This window comes from Dermacentor silvarum, chromosome 7 (assembly GCF_013339745.2).
Source record: "Dermacentor silvarum isolate Dsil-2018 chromosome 7, BIME_Dsil_1.4, whole genome shotgun sequence".
NCBI classification, from domain to species: domain Eukaryota; kingdom Metazoa; phylum Arthropoda; class Arachnida; order Ixodida; family Ixodidae; genus Dermacentor; species Dermacentor silvarum.
The window spans coordinates 169,172,958-169,193,243 of record NC_051160.1 but is presented as its reverse complement, the minus strand read 5'-3'; the positions used below and the strand labels follow the sequence as shown (position 1 = coordinate 169,193,243).

General features: G+C 47.4%; 1 protein-coding gene across 1 annotated transcript; it reads left to right on the top strand.

The window, feature by feature from the left end:
• Window positions 1–5,635: 5,635 nt before the first annotated feature.
• On the top strand, window positions 5,636–6,097 carry LOC119459332 (uncharacterized). The gene has a single exon (XM_037721141.1). The coding sequence runs from the start codon at window positions 5,636–5,638 to the stop codon at window positions 6,095–6,097; it is 462 nt and encodes a 153-aa protein (XP_037577069.1).
• The last annotated feature ends 14,189 nt before the right edge of the window (window positions 6,098–20,286 follow it).

Below are 20,286 nucleotides of genomic sequence, written 5' to 3'. Positions count from 1 at the left end.
ATTTTACGGTCATTGACATCAACCGAGAAGTGCACCGAGCAGGCCGCGAATGCGCTTTTGTGCGTGACGGGATACATTTTAGTGAAAGTGTAGCAACACCGGTCGGAAGTCGATTCGCGGCACGAGCTGTAGCTTTTTTAGGCGGGCCCCAGGCAATCAGGAAGCAGGATTGAGTATTGAACATAGCGAAACACCAGTAAAGGGCAGAATTAGGCGACCAGGAGTCAGGAAAAGACGCAGAAAGGATAAGAATAGAGAAGGTAAAATTTGCTACATTAACATGCAGGGTGGTCGTAAGCAGGAAAAATGGCTGGAAATTCAAACGCAACTGAATGATGAAGCGATAAGCGTGTACGCCTTGACCGAAACGCATCTACGAGATTTGGAGCAGCCGCCTGTTATTGACAACTTTGTATGGGAAGGGTGCAACAGAATGACCGGGTCAAGGAAAGGCGGAGGCGTAGGCGTACTAATTAGGCGAGGTCTGAAGTGGCGAAGGGTAAACGAGACATGTAAAGAGCATTTATGGATTAGTGGTACATGGCAAGGTAAAAAGACGTGGCTGGGAGTAGCTTACCTATGGACAGGTAGTGATAGCAGGGAAAAAAATAAGGAATTGGTCGATTGCATTAGAAGCGATATTAATGAGTTCAGTAACTCGGGCCAGGTGATATTAGTGGGAGATATGAACGCGCACATGGACGATTTAGAGGGATATACTGATTACAACGGCTCTCTAGTGCTGGATTTGTGTGATGAACAGAACCTTATAGTAGTTAACAGGGAAAATAAGTGTCATGGACAGGTAACGTGGCAATGCGGAAACAGGCAGTCATGTATCGACTACGCCTTAGTCTCAGAAATGGTCTACGAACAACTGGAAGAAATGATAATAGACGAAAATGGAAAAAATAGCCTGGGAAGCGATCATAGACGTTTAGCATTAAAGTTTGGGAGAGATACCAGCGCAGAACATGAACCAATAGCCTCAGAGTTTTTAAAAATGAATGACGAGCAAATAACAGAGATCGCAAACAACATAGAGAAGAAAATTGAGGCTTTTCCTACAGCAGTCTGGGAATATAAGGAACTGGTAGAGGTTATGCAGCATGAAATAAGGCGGACACGGCAATACAACTGTTGGATTGGAAAGAGGAAACCACGTAAGTGGTGGAACAAGGAAATTAAACAAGCTATAGAAGAGCGTAAAGAGGCATCTAGGGTTCATCGAGAAGCCAAAAAGTTGGGATTACAAGAAGAAGAGGTGCTCCTTAGATGGAATACATACAGAGAAAAGAAAAGGGTTGCGAGTGAGCTCGTGCAAGAGAAAATTAAATGCGCAAGTGAACGTTGGGTGCATAACATTCACAAAAGAGACAAAGGCGCCCCAAAAAGATTCTGGAACCATATAAAAGCCCTCGGAGCTCCAACTAGAAACTCGCAAACGGCTATAAGGGATGAAGACGGTAACATCTATGAAGGCGATGATGCGCTGCGGTACATCACAGACGTTATCAGGCATAACTTCGGTACGAGAAAAAGTGTAGTTCAGACAACAGATCCAGCAACAACAGAGAGGCTTGAGAGATCAAAATTCAGCATAGAAAGCTTCTATTGGAAAAAGGCAGCAGAAAATGTCCCTAACAACACGGCAGCAGGACCCGATGAAATCCCAATACAGCTAATCAAAAACCTCGGTCCAAAAAGCAAGGCACTGCTGACTAATGCCATAGAGCAAGTGATTAGAACAAAGAATATTCCCGTTGGCTGGCGTGAAAGCAAGATGAATCTCATCTACAAAGGCAAAGGAGATAAGGATAAGACGAGCTCGTACAGGCCAGTTACAGTAACGTCGGTGATATATAGAATGGCAATGCAAGCCATAAAAGTAGAACTGTCGAAGTGGGTGGAGGAAAACGGTGTATTGGGGGAACTACAGAATGGGTTCAGGCCAGGCAGACGCTTAGAAGACAATATGTTTGTACTAACTCAGTGCATAGAGATTTCAGTAGCTCAGAAAAGACCTTTATGGGTAGCATTTCTAGATATTAAAGGAGCTTATGACAACGTAGACAGGGAATTGTTGTGGGATATTCTTCAATACGAAGGCATAGATGACGATTTCGTGGAGCTGCTGAGGGAGATATATCGAGACAACCAAGTACAAGTGGCATGGGAAGGTCGAAAAGGAAATGAAATGGTGGGAATTCACCAAGGATTGAAGCAAGGATGCCCTCTGTCACCATTGTTGTTCACGCTTTACGTCAAGGGCATAGAAAGACGACTGGAAAACAGCGAATTAGGTTTTGATTTATCCTACATGCGTAATGGACAAATGGTGCAACAGAAGATCCCTGGATTGATGTACGCAGACGACATTGTGCTACTAGCGGACAATAAAAAAGATTTACAGATACTTGCGAATATCTGTGGGAACGCAGCGACAAATCTAGGCCTTAAGTTTAGCACAGAGAAATCAGGGATTATGATCTTTAATGAACACACGAGTAACTTCGTGGTGTCAATTCAACAGCAAGTAATACCCATAGTGAAGCAATATAAGTACCTCGGCGTACACATAAACGAAGGAAAGAATTACTCAAGCAACCACCAAGATAATCTGAAAATAAAGGGGAAGCGGAATGCAGCATTAATGAAACACAGAGCACTGTGGGGCCACAATAAGTATGAGGTGGTGCGTGGAATCTGGAAAGGAGTAATGGTGCCAGCGCTAACATTCGCAAATGCCATTATATGCTTAAAATCGGATATATTGGCGGGTTTAGAAGTTAACCAAAGATCAGTAGGCCGGTTGGCTTTGGGAGCACACGGTAATACGACAAATGAGGCAGTGCATGGAGACATGGGTTGGGCCTCTTTTGAAGTCAGACAAGCACAAAGCAAAATTAGTTTTGAAGAAAGGCTCAGGAACATGGATGAAAATAAATGGGCGGCTAAAGTGCACAAGTATCTCTACATGAAAAGCGTGGACACAGAATGGAGGAAGAGGTCAAGGAAGTTGGCAACCAAGTACAGGATAATCGAAACTGTAAATAGACAACCAGGGGTCATCAGAAAGAAAGTGAGAGAAATAGAGACCGTGAATTGGATGCAAAGAATGGAAACGAAAAGGACAATGGAGATTTACAAGAATGAGAAGAAAGAAATTAGAAGGGAAAATCTGTACGATAACACAAAGGGCAGTGCCTTGCTATTTGAGGCTCGAGCCGGTTGCCTAAGGACGAAAACATATCGGAACAAATATTCGGAACTAGATGAGACATGTGTATGCTGCAGTAAAGATCCAGAGACCACTCAGCACATCCTAATGGAATGCGACGGGATCCACCCAGCGAGAACCGTAGGTAACGTGCAACTCCCAGAAGCGCTTGGGTTTAAAGTGGAAGGAAACATAAACAGATCAGCCGTAGAGATCAGCAAGAGACGATTAGAGTACTGGTGGAAAAAAAGCAGGGAAAAGATGGATACGACCTGATCTCTTAAAATCATAGGCAGCGGTACAAGCTAAATTTTTGAAAAAGGTATACAAAAATGCGATATAAAGAACATGTGTAGTATACCTGATTAAATCAAGCAGGCTAGGTGACTATTCGTCGCCACCCCGTTTCAAAGGGGATGCCAATAAATCATCATCATCATCATCATCAGATTTCTTTCGTTAGGCTTAGGCGCGTTCGAAACGAGAAGCGATCGCGAAAACTCCGCTAAATTATCCATAAAAACATATTGTCGATCCTGCCTGAAGGTAAGCGAAAGCCATTTACGCAGTCATTTCCTACCAACGAAGTGAATTATTCAACAGCAACTCCAAATTCAGTTCGAAGCGGGCGGCCGGGACCGCCGCCATGTTTTACGTACACTACGTAAACACGCTGACACGGTAACGCTAACTCTGAGAAATAGCGTGCGCACGGCAAATGGTATGGCTCGATTAGCGTTCTGCGCATGCGCATTTCGATCCCGCTATTCCGGTAACCACGCTAAACTAAAACTGTCTATTTACTAATTTCACGCTGTGTTTTACATCTACTTGTTGAATTGCATTATTTGTTCAGTCTTATTGTACATTTGCTTTGGTATTTATGTATCTTTGATTTTGTATGTTATCTACGCCTGTCCTGCTTAGGCCCTTACTGTGGCCTGCAGCATGTTATAAATAAATAAATAAATAAATAAATAATAAAAACAAATAAATAAATAAATAAATAAATTTCCATCTCTTAGTGGTAATCAGGACATACAAGGACAAGAAAAGACATCAAGGACGCTGGTGTTCAACTGGGTAGCTCGTCTGCTAGCACCATCGCCGCATAACACTTAATTTGCTCGTGTCTCCGTTACTATTAAACCTCATTGAAACTTCCCTGGTTTCTCTGTACTTACGGAAGGCGTTCTACAGCTTACAGTGTGCAGCGAAAATTCCAGATGGTGCCCGGTAAAGTCCCTTCAGAGCCTCCTCTGCACATTCGAAATGACGCTTGAGCTTGAAATTTGGCTTCATTTGTGTAGACCACAAACGACTAGTGTTGCTTTGTCCAGCGTATTATTTTTCTTTCGAAAGTTTGCGCCGCGAGACACTACCACAAGAAGTGTGGTAGACTGGCGAGAGCAGGTGGGCGAGGGCAGAAGTCCAGCAGCCTGAAATAAGAAACACATGGATGCACGTGACCTAGAGTAAGGTTTTGAACCTAAAACAGACATATACAACCCCTAATGGTGATGGTTTGGAACCGAATTCGACTGAATGCTTTATGAAGTTAGCCGCCATTCGGTGGAGTTCCACCATTGAGTCGTCGAGGACACTTTTGGGAACAACGCTTTTGTGAATCGAACCATGCACAACAGAAGCAGAGCACAGGCATTGCACTCGCAAATTTTACCCTGATACGACTTGTGCTGTTTCCAAAAATGTTTGAGTACCAACTCAGTCAGCTCGCCGCGACGTTTCGGTTTGTGACGTATATTGCTTAGGTGATGGTACTAGCTTCGGTCCACCCAAGTGACTCTGGTAGGCGGTTTAATACCATTCTTAGTTCGACACGAAAATTTCAATGCGAAGGTTTCATAGGATTTAGAGGACACGCTTTAAGGATTGTTTAAGGCGTTGTATTATTTAAGAGACAGAAGAGAGCGGTGTGGATCAGAGAACAAACGGGGGTAGACGATATTCTAGTTGACATTAAGCGGAAGAAATGGAGCTGGGCAGGCCATGTAATACGTAGGATGGATAACTGGTGGACCATTAGGGTTACAGAATGGATACCAAGAGAAGGGAAGCGCAGTCGAGGACGGCAGAAAGTCAGGTGGGATGATGAGGTTAGGAAATTCGCAGGCGCAAGTTGGAATACGCTAGCGCAAGACAGGGGTAATTGGAGATCGCAGGGAGAGGCCTTCGTCCTGCAGTGGACATAAATATAGGCTGATGATGATGATGATGATGATGATTATTTATATCTCTTCCTCGCAGGTGTGACACTTAAAAGGCGAGGAATATTAGAAGACGGAGCGAGCTCGTTTCACGCGGCGACACCGCATCGACGTCTCGAGGACAATGGGCTGCGGAATCAAGCGGAGTGATTGTCCGTGAACGGGAGAGCGTGACGGTGCCGGCGAGATGGAGCCCACTGCCGCCGACCGGCAAAGAGACGAGGCCGGGTGCCTCGAAGACAGTGTCGTGACGTCAGCTGCTGACTCCGACGACGCCACACATGGATCGGCAACCAAGACAGAGGTCACCACGGTGTTGGCAGCTGACGCCAGCTGCAGTGTGACACCGCACGCAGACACTTCGGCGAGCCGACAGCAGTCACGAGTGTCCATCGCTGACTCAGTGGCGGCACCGGCATCGCCGACGACTGATTCGTCGTCAGACCCGTGCCTCCTGTGCTGCACGCTCTCCGTGATAAACGCCACCGAGCCCACGATCAGGGTGTCCAGCACAGACACCATTTCCGCCACTGCCAGCGAACCCCCATCACCCGCACGCAGTTCCTCAAGCAGGACCCGACGAGGCCAGACACCCCCCGTGGACAGACCCAGCAAACCCCGCTCGACAGCGCAAGATACTCAACGCTAGCCGCACTCAACCAGCAACCACGCGTGAAACGTGCTTCACGCGCTTGCGCAGCGACGTCGCTGAGCACTGGTTCGTCCATGTTACGCTGCGCGGTGAGTGCGCTGTGATCGCGGCGAAAACGCGCTCTACGCGAAGGTAAAACACAGCTGATACTCGGAGGCACGTATTTACGCCGTTATGACAGACTGGTTCCCGGAATGGATGCCTCAACGCCGAGCGAAAGTTGCAGGAAATGGTCTCCTACATAGTTTCACCTCCACGTAGAATTAGACACCTTTTTAGAGGTACCGCATGTAGACACCAGTCGCCGTAACTAAGAACGGGAATGAAATAAAGCTCGACACGCTATAAGACATATTTTTGCAAGATACTGATAAACCATTTATGTTCACGCGCCCTTACGCGAATTTCGCGATTGGAAAGTGTTGCGAAATTTAAATGCCCGGGTGAAAGACACCACAATGAACATTTGAAATTTACTTTTCCGCTAGTTCTGCTGACTGTGTCTCCTAAAACATTTAATTTACTTGAATTTGCAAGCTTGCGCCATGCTGGTGCTCCCAAATGCTGTGCGCTGAATCTCTCGCCTCGCAACAAGGAATTACAATGAGCCAGGTGGCGTGCAGTGGCTTCATCAGTGAAGTTGTTAGAGGTACTTAGTCGTACGCCTCCTTTCTTCAGCTGCGTCTCGGTTGTGTCAGCGTACGAGTGCAGAAACTTGGTCTGCATTTCGGACTCGCACATGCTGTCGAAGCGCACATGTAAAGGCTGAGACGTTGTAGACCAAGTGTAGGTACAAACACGTAAAGGATGCGGTTCTCTCTTGAAGGAAACTGCAGTTGGCTCATGAAAGAACATGAAGAGAAATGGGGGGAAAGAGTGGAATTGTTCGCGGTGTTAAATGGGTTCTTGGGAAATTGCGCGTAGTCGCATGAGCGCCATGGTGCAGGACTTCTTTTCATGGGCGCTGCCATACTGCGTAGGCAGTGGCGCCATCTATGTGGAGTCGGCATGCTGGCTTGAGCGAGTGCTCTGTGTTGTATGGCATGCAGGTCAAGGCGGTTTCTGGTGGTGGTTTTCCCGTCGCGGTGTTTATTTAGCGTGACGTGGCGTATTCTGCTTGGGAAACGGTTCAGCGAGACGCACTCGAGTGATTTAAGTCGGCATGGCCGGAGTTTCTGCTGGCGTTGAGGCGGACGGAGCACCCAGCGCGACGTATACGCGCGAGGTTGAGCTTACAATCAGCCTCGGAGACCATTTGTGTAGTTCTAAATGTTCGCTTCACGAATGCAACGTTCTCACTTTAATTGTAAGCTGTGGTTTAGATGCAATGAGTAGTTAAGACACATACGCGACCAGTTTAACAGCGTGGGGACCGTTCTGGTTTGGAATAAGTCCAGCTGTTTACTTTGACAAGCGTTCAAATTGTTATCTGCAAACCCGTTGCATGACTACCTCCTTTGTTGGGCGCGGTTTCCACCCACTAAAAAAAAGTTTTGTTTAGTGATAAGATAACGGCATGCCGTATATATTGTGTGAACCACACTTGTTGAGTGGTCGAGCGGCCGGCTGAGGAGTGCGCGAGCATCCGAAGCAGTCGTAGCGTATGGCCAGCGCATCTGCCATGCGTGGTCTTATTGTGGCGCGGGACCAAGCTTTTTCCTTCTTTGTTTTTGCGATAGATGGCGACAAAACAGGCCGATTCGCCCTTCTAGACAAGCGTACGTGATTCAGACTTTACAAGCTGCAAGAGGGTGAAAAGTGATTTCTTTCTTTTTTTTTTGGTCTTGTTGCTCTCGTCCTCTACGACGAACTCACCCGTTTTCCGGAATGTCCACACGAAAAACCGCCGCATTGTTTATCCTATCCACTTTGGCTATTCTGCTTTACAGGGCAAAAAGTTAGAGCTAGGCACTCAGGTCTCATTACGTGCATTGAATGCGAAGGCATTCCATTCTTGGCATGTCGGCTATATCGACGTCCATGTCACGTGACATTGCCACACGAAGTCATCATTTGGTCATGTGACCTTGCAACTTAAAAGGCCCTTCACCAGACCACATAGCAAATTTCGGTTATACCGTGGAAGTTGTTACGTGCCCTCTTGGGAGCGTTCTACCGCAAGAACTTTTCAAATCGGTTTATTAATAGCCGCGATAGAAATATTTCACTGCCGCGAACCAATGATTTCAGGAGGCGAGCGTCAGCGCCAACAACGACACTCTCTCCACATGCCCCGGCTAGCCTCCGCAAGCGAAATTCCTCCCCTGCCTTCTCCCACAGCGGAGCTCGGGGATCACGTGAAGCATACGTCATGGACCCCGCCTTCTTTTTTTTCTCGCTTTTTTTGCTGCGCGGTGCACTTCCGCTTCAGTGGCTGTACTGCCGCTGACGGTGTCGTGCGCGAGCTTTTGCGTTCGCCTTTCTTTCGCGCAGCGCGCGATTTAGCGCGGTGTGCACGTGAACACCCGACTAGCGGTATAAGTCAGTGCTACAGAAGCACTTAGGCAGACGCAAGCGGATCACAGAGCATGAGCGCGCGATGGAACACGGTAGAAAGTAACATTGTTTCGCTGTCAACGCGCGCAACCGCACGACGCAGGAACAAGCAGATGAAACGGAAGTACATCTCTCTTGCTGCGGTGCGAAGTAAAAAAAAGAAAAAAAAAACCGCTTAACCTTGCACTCGGCCGCGCTACGCTTGAAACAGCGAACCTGGGCGAACGTAGCCCGGCATTCTCCGGAAGTGCGCTCGAACTTTTCATCTTATTATACTCATGATGATGATAATTTCTTTCCGCGCGTCTCGGACTTACGGGAATCACTGCGTGTTGCATAGCGCAACTTGCAACACCGACACCCCGTTGCAATGCCGATAACGCGTTCCAACAGACCCGCTCCGTGAACGCGTCACTCTGTCTCTCTTGCTCTCATTTTCTTTATCTCTATCAAGAATAGCGCGCAAAACCTCTTCTTCAACCCGCAGAGCATTGGCACGAGCGCGTGCGAACGCGCCAGCTGTGGACGAAGACGATGACGCTCGAACGCAATCATATGGTTCGCATAAATGCATGTCCTGCAAGCGTGGCTGTATAGCCTCGGTTCCGTCATATGTAAAGGCATCAAAATGGCATATAAAATTTCGTGTACCAATTTAATTGTGAATGGTGAAATTTCCCAACGCATACAAGTACTCTCTTCTATTCGACAGGGTTGTCCCTTAAGTACTTTACATTTTTCATTATTCTTGGAGCCGCTCTGTAGAAAAATACTTAATAGTACAGAAATCAGGGGGTTTAGGATATAATCGTGTGAAGTCTGGTTAACCTCCCTGCCTTCTGCCTTTCTCTTGCTTCCCCTTCCCTTCCCTTCCAATGGCCATTGGAATGCCACGCTCGGTGTTCTTGAAAATATGCAGTGGCTCACAACACCTAGCACTTATCTGGGGGTACAGTCGCAATCTTTTTGAAGGTGAACACGGGAACGCGTGGCCTTCTGAGCTCACAGCGCGGTTCAGCGGCGGCAATGAGAAGCATTGCTCATGCGCAGTGTGTCCGGCGTGTGCAAATTCTCCCGCCGCGCGCATTGCGTCACGCAAGCAAGTGCGTGTCGTCTGCTGCGTGCGTATCGCATTAACGTAGCCGTACGGTTCGGTATTGGTGACGATGTTAAACTTCTCATTACGCTCCCCACGATGTATCAATAAACTTGAAAATTTATGTAATATTTTGTGGGCGTTCTCAAGATCATTGTTGATCTGTAGCCAGGCCACGCATCCACATGACACTTGTGGGCGTTCTTAAAAATCCCAGCATATCCACGGGGTGAATGATGATGAGTGGGCGAAGCTCCGGAGGGAGTCATCGGATCTCCCGCTTAAGGGGACGCTAGCACAAACGCGTTAGAAACGTGCAGTACTCTCTAGTAAGGGGGAGCGGCCACAGCGTCTTACGCAGCCATTTACACATGCCGGAACGTGCACCGCGTTTACCGACGCCATCACATGACTGCTGAGAGAGTATACCCCCCGTATTCATAAGCGCTCCTCGACTTGAACTTGACTTGCCACCGCCTTGGGCAGCGCGTTCGAAACGCGTTGAAGGTAAGGCGGAGAGGCCACAGCGTCTTACACTAGCTTCTTACACGGGCCGTAACGCGCTAGCACAAACGCGTTAGAAACGCGCTAGAAACGCGGCCTTTCGTTAATGTTGGGTATTTATTGCCATCGTGGTGCGTGTGTCTATGTGCGCTTCGTGGCGTAGTGGTTAGCGCCGCGCGCTCGGAAGCGAGGGGTCCCTGGTTCGATTCCGCGCTGCGGACACAACTTTCGGATTTTTTTTCATAAAACGCCGGAAGCGTTCTCCGGAAGCCGGAAGCTGGGTTCCGGAACCGGAAGTGGAACCGGAAGTGGAACCAGAAGCGGAAGTCGGCTTCCGGTTATACTATACGTATACATATATATGTATATATGGGTATACATACATATACGGACACACAACGCCATCTATTGAGCAATTCATAAAACTAGACGTGGCTACCTACTACGACGGGGACGAACGGGTGCCGCTATAAGGAGCTTCGCCCCTAAAAGCGGCTTCCGTCTTTGAGGAGCGTATATATATTCTTGCACAATACCGCATCTGTCAGAGCAGCAACTGAATTTAGCATGGCGCACGTTCCCGAAGAAGAAAGGTGGAAAATCGTACAATATTCACTCAAGGGATATTCACAGCACTCCATCGGTGCTCTCGTGCCCAAGCCGCTAAAGACCGTCAACTAGATTATTCCGGCATTCAGCAAGGAAGGGCGACTCTGTGATGCCCCACACAGGCATCGACCAAAGGCAACGACGGAGGATGAAGACGCGCGTATGGTAGCTACTGTCGTCGAGAACCTGTTCCTAGTCCTCGAGGCAAGTGCAGGAGGAGCTATAGATGTGGACGCTTCCCTTGCTATGATCCGGCGACACCTCCGAAGTGCTGGACTGCGAAATTCTGTAGCTGCACGAAAGCCAGTCGTCACTGCTTCGAACAAGAAGTCACGTCTCCAGTTTGCCGAAGCACACGCCTATGGATGGCAGATCACTGGGGCTGAGTGATCTTCTCGGATAATTCGACTTTTACAACTCGCCAAGACCAACGGATGCGAGTTTGGTGAACCAGAGGCACACGCTAAGAAAATTTTCTTAATGCACGTTTGATTTTGCGAAGGATGGTCAAAAATACGATTTCCATGCAGTTACGAGCCAGCCAATGTGCAGAGAGTCACCGCAAGTGGCCGAAACTGCGTGAACGTGTGGGGCGCGGTGTCAAGGCATGGTCTCGGGCGTCTGCATCGCATAGAAGGTGCCCTTATATCGCAGCGATACTGCACAGAAAGTTTGGACAATGTGTTGCTGCCCTACGCCCACAGCGTCTTTCCCGATGCCGACTTTATGTTTCAACATGACCTGGCGCCAGTTCACACAGCAAAAGTTGTCAAGGAACATGTAGAAAATCGCAGAATCGGCATGCTTTCCTGGCCGGCCAAAGGCGCTGACATGAACATCTGCGAAAATATATGATTAACACGAGAACAAGGTGAGGGCAGGAGCCAACGTTTCGACAAGTGGACTTGTCTTCTTCAAGGCCACTTGTCGAAACGTTGGCTCCTGCCCTCACCTTGTTCTCGTGTTACTCATCGCCTTGAATCGCCATCTCCCGCATTCCCTTGTTTTCAGCGAAAATATATAGGGGTACATCAAAGCAGCCGTGGTGCGAAAACTTGTCCACCCGACGACTGGGACGAGCTGTGGGCAGCCGTTCGACAAGAATGGGAGGACCTTCGAGCGCATCATGACTTTGGGCCAGCGTTGTACGCGTCACTGCCCTCTAGGATGGCGGTAGTCGTTTCCGCGAAGGGTTGTATGAGAGAATGCTAACATCATGAAAGAGAAAATTATTCCAGCTTACTAATACTACTTCTAAACAGATCAATCTTTCGTTGAACTTGCACCAAATAAAAGTTCGGATGTTTGTGTTCCCTCTCCTGTTCGTTGTACGATAAGAACACAGCAGAAGGAAAAGTAAACAAAGTGAAAAGTTGAAGTAATTACAATAACGCCAAGCATAAGAAGCACAACGTTCTGAATTAAAAGCACCAAAATCGTGGTTTCTGTCATAATTTGGTCTCTATTGAGGGGAAAAAACTGCTAGCAGACGACACACACACACACACGCGCTACGATGACGTAATGCGCACGAAAGGAGCCTACCCTACCCGAGGATGTGCGAAGATATTGTGGCTGCCGTCTGACGGCGCTGGTGATATAGAAAGCCACGCGCTCCAGTGCTCACCCTCAAAAAGATTGCGGCTGTACCTTTCGATAGGTATCGTGAGAACGAGTCACTCTGACTCAAAAAAAAAGAAAAAGCGGATAAAATGCGTGCGATGGCCGAAGCATGGGGCGTCCGTGAATGGTCGAGTTTTGCACGTGCCACTATTTGTAACGTTTTTCTCGCTGCGAACATTATGTATCTTCTGCCGACACTGTATTGCACACGTAAGCACATTCAGAAATTTCACCGCATCTTTGCCACGTTTATCTGGTGCTCTACGTGGGAACGAACATCAAGGACAAATTTGTTTCGTCGAGTAAAGAAAGGTGGTCTATCATTGTGTCACTTGTTTCTTCAGCAAGTTGTATAGCGTTTCATTTTCATAAGAGACAAAGGAGACCCTTTTCTGTGTTTTTTAAAAGCATGTTAACAGCTGTTATACCTCATTTTTTTGTGTCTACCCCTCGTTACACAATGTCACGGTTCTTGTGCGACGTTGTTAAGTCCTATCAGTACCTCAGGGCAAGATTTTCACTTGAGTACCTCTCCAATGTAAAAAGAAAGCGTCTTATGCAGGATCGTGTTGAGAGTGTGTTCCCTGTACCATTGTATTGGTTAATGTTTCAAGAAGGGCGTGGGCAAGACGGCCTCAAGAGGGTTAAAGATATGCAGATATCAGCCAACGTTAAAACATTTTTCTTCAAGCATCACACGAGAACCTTGCCTGTTAAAACGTGGTTAGAAGAGGCATTTATGTGCCATGGGGTAGCAGATGCTTTCTGGGCAACAAAGCTGAAACCATTGAACATATTTTTATTGACTGTAATAATGTTATATTCCTTTGGGATATATTAAATAGAACTTTAAACATAGACCTACCCCTCAATCCGCATGGCATTCGTTTTTTACCGCCTGAACGCGATTTCGAACAGATGGACGTTATCTTTTTAGTCGGCCTGCACGCAGTCTGGCGTAGTCTGTTAGCATAAAGACATTTTGATGCTAAAGGCCGATCTGTGCATGAATATTTTGTCGAAACGGTTGTTAAAGTACGTGTTGTGTGCAAAACGACTGAGTAAGATGTGATGTCAATGTTGGATGCTTTAGCACATATAAAACGAGTGTGATCTGACAAACTCTTGTTGAGGCTTGTTGGAAAGCTGGAAATGAAGACAAAAAAAAAACAAGGCATACAGCTTAGTGGTTACGACGCTCGCCTTGGGACCGCGGGTACGCGGGCTCGAATCCCGGCTCGGCTAGAAAGTTTATTTCTTTTATTCATTGCAGATGATGATAGTTCTTCTTCTTTCTGGGGTTTTACGTGCCAAAACCAGTTCTGATTATGAGGCACGCCGTAGTGGAGGGCTCCGGATTAATTTTGACCACCTGGGGTTCTTTAACGTGCACTACAACGCAAGCACACGGGCGTTTTTGCATTTCGCCTCCATCGAAATGCGGCCGCCGGGGCCGGGATTCGATCCCGCGACCTCGTGCTCAGCAGCGCAACGCCTTAGCTGACTGAGCCACCCCGGCGGGTATGATGATAGTTTCTTGATACTAACCACAAATTACGACTGGCTTAAACAGCTTCGCTGTTAAAACACGCAGACAGTTGGTTTGAGTGTTCTATTATTTCTTTAAACTTTAATTCGTGTACTGGGACAACAGATTACACAAATAACAGATGTTGCCTTGAATAAATGTCGAAGTGTCCCGTGTCACTATCAGCGACGTCACAGCAAAGACATGTACGTAGGCGCACTTGCTGGTATACGTCATCCCCCGCCTTGGAGCGCTGCATCCCCGAGAAGGGCAAACGGCATTTACTTTGAAATTTCAGCTCTTTCCGTGGCGCGTAGCGATGTAATTCTTTGCAGACACGATCGTGAGTGCGCATTGTATGCACTGCGCTTGTCAGCTCAAAAAGGCCAGACCTGGTGAGGCGCCCTTTAAGGTCTTATTTGGTATTTGGTCACGTGGCTATGCCACAAGACTTGATCACTTGGTCATGTGTTTGAATTGGGCATAGACAATTTGACAGCGAACCTGTGTATGGCTAGGATCCGGGATTTTATGGCGTCTGCGCGGAAAAACTCTCCCCTAAAAAGTGAGATTGAAAGAGCCAGGCGAGCGGTAATATGCTTGGTTTAACGACCACCTGTGTCTAAAACGATGCGTCTCTGTGAATGTATGACGTAGTGCGTGACGTAGTGTGCGCCTCATAAGGCGACATACGGCAGTTTGTGGTACCATTTCGGGAAGGTCATGCGTGATCCGTACGCCTGAAGAGCAACGTATCTACGAGGAGTGACAGCGAGAGCAGCGGCGGCAGAGAGACCGTCGACGTCGTGCCAACCCGGCGGCCCGAGAAGAAGAACGTTCCCGCGATGTGGTACGTAAGCGACGAGCAAGAGCCGACTGCAAGAGACGAGCAAGAGCAGAGCATAATGCTGCAAAGAGACGTCGACGCCACGAGGTCATAGTGGTGGTGGTGAAAACATTTATTTAGCTATGCAGGGACAGGAGGTATGCTTGGACTAGCCCGTAAGGGATTTGTCCTTACAAATACTAGGTGGAGGTCCCTAGTTGGGGACCCCTTTGGCGGTAGCCGCCGCCCGGGCGCGCCCGACTAATGGCCTGTACACGCTCGAGCCGCCCATCGCCGCAAGCCGCAACGCACTCGCGCGGTCCGCTTAAAATGGCGGCTCTGACGTCACGAGAGGCGGTCGTGATCTTTTGCCAGTATGCAGCATGTATGCGGCGACCGCACAAACCTGGCGCTGGTTCGAAGCGAAGCGAAGTGCGAGGCCTAGGCGCCTAGGCTGCTGTGGCAGTTTGTTTTTCGTGGTTTTTTGGGATAATTGCAAGAGTTATATCAAGCACTCGCAGAGATAGTCGTCGAACGCAGCAATCCGCTGTACCCTGCCTGACCTCTTCAGTGTGTGCGATCGTCAACGGCAACAGACGGAAATGTGTTGTGTTTACGCGAGATTCGGAAGCAATGAAACCGGCGAATTCGTATGTGTTGGGCCGTATTTCGCGTGTGCAGTACCAGCAGTACAACCGCGAAGGCCATCACATACACGCGCATTCTAAGCATGACACATGTTCAGTGCGCACCAGAATGAAAAAGAATGCGATCCCCTACCTCACCGTATCGTGTGCCTAAGTGTTGTGTACGCGCGCTTTATCGCTGCGAAGCTCGTACGTGTATGTGCATTGTGCAGTGCTGGTTTGTGTTTAAGAAGTGACGATACGACCTGTAGCGATGAGATTTATTGTCGCGTCATCGCAGCCATTCGTAATGTGCTGTTTGTGCCTTGCTTCATGTGAGCTGTTTTGGGGGCTGCGATTCGCCTCGGTGACCACGAACACGTACAGAACGTTTGAGTGCTGGGGTTATTACTTTACGAAGTGAAGGGTACTGTTACGTATGCGTGCAATGTGTCGCAGTGGTGCTAGGCGTATAAGTGTTCGTTTTATGCGATGTGCATATGCTCTGAAGTGAACCGTGCTTACATAAAGGTTTCTACAGAACATTAGACCTAAAATTAAAGTATTCCAAAACCAAAATTCAAGGAGGCGGGAACAAACCGTACTTGTACACATACATTGGAAAAGAATGAAACCTTCTTCTCCTTAGCCGAACTTTCTTGTAGCTAAGCAGTTGCTGAGTTGGACACACACTACAAGCTATTTAGGGTGCTTTTTATGCATGTGCTCTGGAGTAAACACTGCAGAAGCACTGCTGGTCGTTTGTGCTCTTTGCATCTCAGTATAGGTATTGTATCAAACCAGCTTTTCTTGCTTTGTACACATGTTATTTGTTTGCAGTGTTGTCTCTGCACATTTTACTCTTTATGAAGAGGGGAGGCTAGGGAACAACTCAAAAGTTATATCACTGCTCCACGTATTGCAATTATTAATTTTGTGCTAGGTGTCGTGTGCTGTAATGTAAAGAATGCAAATGTGCCGCATGATATTTTTTTGCGGATGTGACGACACAGCAACGCACCTTCTCTGCCACTGCCCAACCTTTCATGCTGAACGATCTGCTTTGCGAGTTATACTCCATCTCAGTAGTTTCTTGCAGCACTGGGGCAACTACAGGGCTTCTTAGCTAATAGGAAGGTTGAATGCCCCTCAAGATGTGTTCATCCGCGCTGCGTCAGCTGCTCAGCGTCTGCTTGCCATCCTTTCAATACATCCACCACTGTTGGTGCAGTGATGGAACAAATGTTCCTGTGTTGTAACTATATAGGCTGCGTTTCCATGAATGCTACTGTGGGGCTTCGCTTCATCGACACGCTATCTGAGCAGTTCAATGCAGCCTCCTTAGCCAGTTTTAGTAAAAGCGAACGCCTTGATAAATGTTCACATGCACCGCGCCGTCTGCTCGGCGCATATTTGGCGTTTGCTCACCATGGTCATCACATACCATACTAGAGCAGAATAGGAAATTAATGATGCAGTGAACAATGAAACCTTCTTAGCGTCAATGCATCACCATTGCTACTGCTGTGGTGCCATCTGCTAAATAGAAATCGAACCACTTTTACTTCCTGTGTAGTCCTAGCAGTGTCAAAACAAACAGCTGATGGCAATAATAACAAAAAATACCTAATGCTTTGTTCTCTGTGTGAGATGAGACTAGGCAGTGATGGATTTTACCATTTATTTCTTGCTGTCAGGGCGTACAGCCAGCAAAAGGGCAAATTGGGATTGGATAGAAGTGGGTGGTCTGGGCTGCATGGGTTGTGCCATGTGGCTGCGTAATCACGGTTAGGGTGGCTACTAATGTTACCAGTGCTAACCGCCACAGTAATTCATAGTACAAGACGGGCATGCGAGAAGGGCCTAACATCTGTGAATCTTTTGTGAACGTCACCATGTAGCCTGCACCAAAGGACAACAGAAAGCTAGGCAACATGAGAGACGTAAGGCGTGGAATTGACGAGGGAACAATATTTAGCTTCATGCACCTTCGCAACAATCCATCTCCTTACATTAATTATATGCCATCATGTCAACAAACTCATTGCAGTTCGACTTGCGAATATGACATGGATATATAATGTCATTGTCATGATCTAAATAAAAAATGGAAGAAAGGTGCATCATGTGTTTTGAAAAGAAATAGAGTAGGCGTTGAACCATGGTTTCTTATTAAAGAGTAGGCAAGAGAGAAAGGTCCTTTGCGTTTCTGGTCGGGCAAAGAAAGAATGCCTCTGTACACGAAGAGCAGGTCACCTTCTTGTTGCTGGTTGCGGATTAATGTCGTCGTCCCTTTACGTCCGCGTGATTCTACTACTGCGTTGTATCCGGTGAGCGTAGGGTTGACCATGTGGGTCTCCTGAAGGAGAATAATTTGCGGTTTATCTTCTCTAGCTCGAATATATTGCGGAAGGGGAGCCTTTTTGCGAGCGTAGCCCCTACAGTACCATTGCCAAATTCGAAAAGCCTCAGTGTGCAGGGCCAGGCTGTTGGTATGCTTGCTGTTGGCATGCATTATTTTGGCATGCTCTGGTTTCAGTAGTTTCTAGTGTGTTGACTCTACGGTCTAGTCTCTGAACTGTGTCCCGGATGTGTCCAATTTGCTCAGCTAACTTATTTTCTCCCTCCTTGAGGGTGTTCATGCTTTCTGCGAGTTTGTCAAGGATTTCCCTGGTTTCCGTCTTGGCTTTACATGGTTTAGTGCTTTTTGTAGCGGAAATCGCTTTTCTCTTAGCTGGGTTGGATGCTTGGTCGGCTATTGGTACATCCATTGCCTCGGTCTCCGCAGCGTTGCTTTTATTTGCCGTTGTAAGTGTATCTCTAAGTTGTTTGATTTCCTCCATCAAGCTGATTACTAGTTTTCGCAATTCTAGATTGTCGTGTTCTAACCTTCGGATTATGCATGAATTGTCTTTATGCTCAGGTCGTGCAACCGAACCTACCTCTTTTTGTTGGTCTTGCTGCAGTCTTTGGGCCCAGGTGACTTGAGCGTTCTCGTCCTTGCTGGTTTCTCCTTCAACCAGGTTACCGTTGGCCTGCGTCTGATGGTTGAACCGGACCTTTGATCCGGACCTGCCCTCGCTTGGGCCTCTGGAGCGGCTCCGGGAGGTCTTCCTTGATTCCTTAGTTCTGTTTCTTGACCTTGATCTTCCTCGAACTGTTGTTTATCAGTTCCAATTTGTATCAGGGTAAGTTGTGGGAATTCTTGTTCGTCTAGCTTAAATGAATTCGGATGGTTTGCTTCAGTCCTGACCTATGTCTTATTCTTTTCAATTCTACGTCGTCTGACGACGTAAGGTAGTTGGAAACGTTGCCTACATTCCCTGCTGGCTGTGAGGTGTCCCTCTCCGCATATTGAACATTTGGGAGTGCAATTATGTGTATCTGTGGGGTTGGGTATGCCGCAACCCCTGCAGATGGTTTCATCCGGCGATGGACAAACATCGGCACGGTGTCCCAGCCTGCCACAGACGTAGCACATATCTACTTGCTTGCGGTATAACGTCCATTTGAGTAGGGCATTGTCGTGTCTCACGTAGTTTGGGACTCGAAATCCATCAAAGGCTATGATTACCATGTTTGTTTCCTTTATCCGCTTGCTGCCAGTGCTAGGGCGTTGCGGGGGTTGACTATCTTGCGGTTCAGTAGGTCTTGTGTCTCGCTGAGTGGAATGTTTCGTATAATTTCCATGCATGTTTCGTGCGGCGCTTCCCTGTAGGCGGCGGTTTCGTGAGCTTGGCCATTGATGAAAATGTCCGTGATTTTGGCATATCTGGTTGCATTCTCTTCGAGTGGTGTGCTAACCACGACGATGTTTTGCTGGCAGTTTGGGCAGATCACGTCATCTTCTCGTCGAGAAAGTTCTATCCATGCGGCTGCCGTTATTGCGTCAGCCACGGTCGTTGCCCCGATTTTGGCAATGTTAATGCCTCCACTAATCCTGATGATAATCTTGATGTCGTCTATGGTTAGCGATGGCATCTTGCTTGCTCTTACAATGGTCTTCTTGATATTACTAGGAGTGCTCCCACTTGCCTGTTTCTTTGGTTGGCTGGCCAAGATGGCGTTGCTCAAACTTGGCTTGTTCCATTCCTTGGTTATAGCTGGTCGCGGGTTGCTAATTTTACAACCGGCGATCTCGGTGATCTCTTCGGGGTCGATATCTTCGTCGTCAACAGGAATAGACCATGTCGATTTGATTGGGACTCCTGCCCGGCGGGCCGGGTGGCGGGCCGGCGTGCGTCGGAAGCACCAAAATGGTCGCAAAATGTCCAAGTCCTCTCACATCCAAAAAGTTTGGTATCTTCGGGTAGCCAATAACCTCATGGATCCAGTCACATTGAAGAAGAGCACCACTTTGCAGATTCTTCGTGCAAAAATTTCTAAAAAAGCGGGAGACAATATGGACGTAGAAGGCACAGCTCTCTTCTTCGACCTTGGAAGCTGTCATACATACATACATACATACATACATACATACATACATACATACATACATACACACACACACACATACATACATACATACATACATACATACATACATACATACATACATACATACATACAAGGAAAAAGTACTGCAATGCCGCTCAAAAGTATTCTAGGCGTATTGTGCAAAACCACAATAAATGTACAGGAATGACATGACAGTGGTCATAACTTAAAGCAACGGTTCATTCAGATTGGGTACACATGTATGGTCACATAAGCATGATGGCGCAAGCTTGACATATAAGTGATAGTCCTTTTTAATATACAAGTGGCATGGTGACAAACCGGGAATCAATGGTTGTTACTTCTTTATTCCCAAAATTGTAAGTTGTACAATACTTGTGCCCTGATACAATGACGTATCTCTGAATCACAGATATCACA